The sequence below is a fragment of the Octopus bimaculoides genome, chromosome 20 (assembly GCF_001194135.2).
Source record: "Octopus bimaculoides isolate UCB-OBI-ISO-001 chromosome 20, ASM119413v2, whole genome shotgun sequence".
NCBI classification, from domain to species: domain Eukaryota; kingdom Metazoa; phylum Mollusca; class Cephalopoda; order Octopoda; family Octopodidae; genus Octopus; species Octopus bimaculoides.
This window is the reverse complement of record NC_069000.1, coordinates 42,065,785-42,071,032: the sequence shown is the minus strand read 5'-3', so window position 1 is coordinate 42,071,032 and position 5,248 is coordinate 42,065,785. Positions and strand designations below refer to the sequence as shown.

The following is a 5,248-nucleotide window of genomic DNA, read 5'->3' as shown; positions in this document are numbered from 1 at the left end:
ACTTAATCCGTTTGTCTGTCCTGGTTTGTCCCCTTGTGGGCAGTAAAGAAATAAGAAACCTTAGCACGCCGGGTGAAATGCTTAGTGGTATTTCGTCCGTCTTTACGTTCTGAGTTCAAGTTCCGCCAAGGTCGACTTTGCCTTTCATCCTTTCGGGGTTAATAAATTAAGTACCAGTTGCGTACTGGGGTCGATCTAATCGACTGGGCCCCTCCCTCAAAATTTCGGGCCTTGTGCCTAGAGTAGAAAAGGTTATATATATTTGCTATATGTGTATTTAGTCTTGTATATTATTGTGCTAAATAGATTTATCTATTTATTATTGTGCTAAATTTATTTATCTATTTATCAATATATTTATTTATTGGAGAGAGTAAGTGAGTGAGGTTTTAAAATAACTTTACATATTGGAGAGAAGTATTAATTCGTATTGTGTTTAAAATATTTTTGTTCTCCTCAGAGCAATGGAAGTCCTTGAGTTACTTTTTACATACCAACGAAACATACGTCTCAAAGTAAGTACCGTACACTTGGTATTTCCTCGACAGTTGACAGTATCGACGTACATTTATTTATTTCTCCCTAGATACAAAGACGAAGTATTTGAAGCAAAAACAACTATATAATATTTCTCTGAAACAACTAGTACACATTAAGTTTTTACTTGTCCACGCACTAGCTATTGACACAATAGGAATGAATGCCGCATTTACTTCGTTATATCTTCTTATCCTGTCTTTGTTCTTACTATTTCAGGCTTTTGTGACCAAATTCAAAAATATCGAGGTACAAGCAGGTAAAAGAAAAAATCAGAACAACTTGGAACCATTACTCTACGAAACTTACAAACCTCAAGACCAAAGCAAGTAAGAAACCAAATTCTTGATTACTTAGGCAAAGGGATATAACTCTGTGCTAGCCTAATTTTTTACATTATATTTGTAACAGATATCTATGCTATTGTGGAAGGAAGATGGATATGTCTGCTCTGAGGAGTGGTGAACAAACCACGAAACGGTTCGTCAGTAGACTTCTCCCCTTTGTTAATGAGTCCTATTCCTTGTGCAAGATATAAACAGAGACAAATTGTTTATAATACAGAAGGACTGTGTTCACAGTTTTCTGTGTTTGCAAGGAATTAGTCCTTCTTGTTGCCAATCCTCTCCTGTTGTCAAGCAAGGAATTTTTCTTTATTCCTCGACTTGGAGTGGAAATTACTTATATATGTGATGGTAACATTTGTTTATTAACAATCACTCGATGTTAAAACGACCGAAGCCCATCCATGTTCATACAATGCACACACACATGCACATAGGCACATATACACCATTGTCTTCTTTGAGTTTTCGTGCACAATATCCACTCAGGTCACAAAACTGTACTCGGCCCGAAGCTATAGTAGAAGACACTTGCCCAAGGTGCCACGCAATGGGATTGAACTCGAAACCACATGATTGCAAGGAGAGCTCCTTAAGCACATAACCATATCTACCTTTATATCAATGAAATCTCACAATTTCCTTTTAAAGAATTGCATTTCGTGGGTATTTGTCTCCATAGCAATATTGATGAATTTTTTGGTGACAAACAACAAAAAAAACAACCGAGGTTTCTGAAATTCAATTTTTTATGTTTTATATAATTTTTCTTCAGAAAAAGTTTAAAGAAACAAAAGGAAATAACTCGAGAATTACGAGAAATGTTCCATAATTCCTCCATCTTCAACATCGAAGACACAACAGCCATTTTGTTGGTGAGTATCAAACTTATTATGAACGTTAGGTTAGAACAGTCATGATTGTGTGATATGGCCAACCGTCGCGTGTCCATACATATATCTAGTAGTAGCAATAAAAACTGAGATTCTACCTAATAGGTACTCGGAGTTTCACATTACCCCCTTTTGATAGCTAAATATCAAACAACGTTAACGCGGTACTCTCCATTTTCCATTATTCTATATATATATATACATGATACAAATTTTCGTTTGTTGCTCCGCACGAATTAAATTAGTCAGAATTTAGTTATACCATCATATCGTCAAACCTTTCACCTCGAACATTAATATTTTCATTAGCATGTTACTAAAGACTTCTTGATAAATATTTCTGTCCTTCCAGGATCTCTCCAACTATAAATATGACCAAATGGTTGTCAAAGCACTCGATATCATGAACAAGATGTATTCCTCACAAGATGACATGTTCAAACTGGCTTCACAAGCTTTGGTAACTTACAGATTTTGTTAATATTTCACTTTTCTAAGGTTTAACTGTAAGATAGCGGGGAGGAGTTGTTGTCGAGGTTGTGAAAGGGACGGCAAAAGTAAAAATGCTCTTAACTTGAAATGAATTTCAGAGAGGAAAGCTACAATTCACTTGAATCAGAAGAATTTCTTGCACGGCCCTAAACGCTTACGTTACCCAAACCTCTGGTCTGAACCTACTGTCCATCTTAATACGCTCCACCCATCGCGTTCACCTCGGATGCCTGACACAAAAAAAACGCCCAATCAGACCTCACTACCAACTTACTTCCGGTTCTGTTGTCATCCTTCCTCCCTCGCTTCCGGCCCAGATGCCTACCTTCACTCCTCCACAAACATTTTATTTTATTTCTGACATTTTGTTATTTTGTCAAATTAACATTTTGTTTCGTTGTTGTTGATCTTGTTAATTTATAGCCAAGTCCACCCTGGCTCAACACACCTCATGATCAATTTTGCCGGCTGAGCGAACTGGGGTAACGTGAAATAAAATGTCTTACTCAAGGACGAAACACGCCGCCAGGAATCGAACTCACTGCCTTACGATCATGAGTCAAATACCCCTTCACTCTGTTTTATATATACTTACATGGCAGCATGAGTCAAGGTTGACCAGGTAGATCAATATCAACAATGAATCTAAAGGAGAACAGCTCAAGTACTGTAACAGACACAGCACGTGTCTATGTAAAAGATGTACTTGAGCTTCATGCTGGACGGCCAGAAGTTCACTTTAGTTTAAGTAGGGATGTCGGCAGCCCTGTAGGATCAACGGTGACGAGACATTCATTGGTTTGTAATCATGCGTCCAGTTTCTTCAACGGAGGAAGAGATAAGAAGAAAATGAGTGTAGCTTACTTTATAATGCGCGCCCTATCCAGGCTAAAGTTGAGAAAATCAAGATGTTTACCTCTCATCATTCACATAAGTACGGAGAACATGCACTAGGAACTCGAGATGATATCCCTGGTTTTGGTAAAGACTAAAATTTCGTTTATTATATTATATATATATATATATATATATATATTTTAAAAAATACAGGTATTGACCCAAGACTCTGCCCGCGTGCACAGAGAAGTACAACGTGCCTTACCCATCCTGAGACGGTTATCCAGAGCGAAATTGAATGACCAGCAAGTGAAGTTAATGAGCAAGATCCTTGATGAACTGGCAGAGTTAGTCTATTTATTTTATTACAATTCTTTGTTTGATATTTACAGTTACAATTCCGACTTTCTTGATGCTGATAGTCCGGAATCTCTTGCAATCCGCACTAAGTTAAATTAATGTACGTATGCCTCTGTTTCATTTAATTTTTTAAATAAATCTAATAATTATTTAATCTAAAGTGTTGAGCAAGGTTACCACCCCTAGTTGGAGAAAAATCTTTAATCCAGAAAATCTTTGGAACCAAGAGTTCTGGACAATCGATGTTGTATCTGTAATTCTCTTTCTTTCGTACATCTTAAAAATTGCATCCTTCACAACTTTACTATTAATAATCATTTTACACATACCTGTGAGGACGCATGGCTCAGAACTGTTAGAATGGACAGAATCGTTAGGTAGAATCTTTACATATGCCCACAGGCATATGGCATTAGTTAATTATGATTTTATTCAACATATCCCCCTCTCAGATTCACACACGTATTGTAGCGGTCCTACAGTTTTCTAAGACCTGTAAAAGAACTCGGTAGGTCGGGCCTGCAACTAAGCCTTTCATGATACCCTTAAAGCCAGGAACTTTTCAGCACCCCTCGTATATTCCTATATATGTAAGTATACATGGGCATCTAACACACACACACACACGCAAACACACACGCAAACACACACACATATAATTAGTAATTTATGTATTACGTATCTATGTATATATTTCTTTTCCAGGTTTTGTCATTTACCTAAAACTCCAGAAGAGCCACATTACATGAACCAAAACATTATGATCAGCCACGGTAAGGTTTCAATTCTTTACTTCTCCATTTGGCCCTATTTTTCAGCCTCTGTCTTTTATTTTCCAAGTATATCTTCTTCTACAGCGGGGGTCCTCAACCACTTAGTTTTATCTTTGGACCCCTTTGATCGCTATTTTACTCTTGTGGACCATCACCCCAATAGCCATTCGATGTTCAAAAACTAGTTTTATAGAAATTTCTTTCAAAATTTCTATTTTCCTTTTCACACATTATCTTGTGTAGATTGAACTATGTAAAATGCTAAAGACAGAAGCGTCCTCGAGGGACAGTCGAACTAACTAAACTAGAGAAAGAAACCCAGCTGTTTCGTGCAATACATACCAATACATACATCTAAAGCAAAATGTTTTCAGGGGCCCTTAAAATATTATTATGGATCCTCAATTTTGTTGTCTGGAACCCCCCTCCCCAAATCTTATGTGAACCCTCACGGGCCTTATGGCCCCCATTGAAAACCACCGCTCTAAAGGCAGAAATGTTCTAAATGTTGATTGGTCTAAAGTAGTGGTTCCCAAACTTTTTCAGGCCGTCGTTCCTTTGGTCCTAAGGCCACATTCCTAGTGCTCCCCAGTGCCCCTAGTTCCACTCACCAGCACAGACATAGACCATTTTCTGCAGCAAATTGAAAACAATAGTATTTCACAAATAAAACGTAACCTAAATAACCCTTTGCTTTATTTGTTTTTTTTACATCCATTGTCCCATTTTGGGGCAATGGTTTCATGTAGAAAGAAATCTCACTACAATTATCAAGCCTGCCACATGGGAACGACTACCAATGTCTTCATGTAGCAGGCTTGATAATCGTAGAGAGATTTCTAGCGGCATGAAACAATTGGTAGCCTTGTTTGCCAACAAATAAAGAATATTTATCTACCAATGCAGTGTTGAGTACAATTTTTACAGTTCTATATTAGTGCGTGTATGTATGTGTGCGTGCGTGCGTGTGTGTGTGTGTGTGTGTGTGTGTGTGTGTGTGTGTGTGTGTGTG

At 37.6% G+C, this 5,248-nt stretch overlaps 1 protein-coding gene across 1 annotated transcript in view; it reads left to right on the top strand.

Moving 5' to 3' along the window:
- The window catches only part of LOC106873492 (inositol 1,4,5-trisphosphate receptor type 3), a 228,934-nt gene that overhangs the window by 157,684 nt on the left and 66,002 nt on the right, over window positions 1–5,248 (top strand). The window contains 6 exon segments of the mRNA XM_052974976.1: window positions 461–515; window positions 757–866; window positions 1,657–1,756; window positions 2,127–2,234; window positions 3,317–3,450; window positions 4,169–4,286. Coding sequence (XP_052830936.1) covers window positions 461–515; window positions 757–866; window positions 1,657–1,756; window positions 2,127–2,234; window positions 3,317–3,450; window positions 4,169–4,286 — 625 coding nt within the window.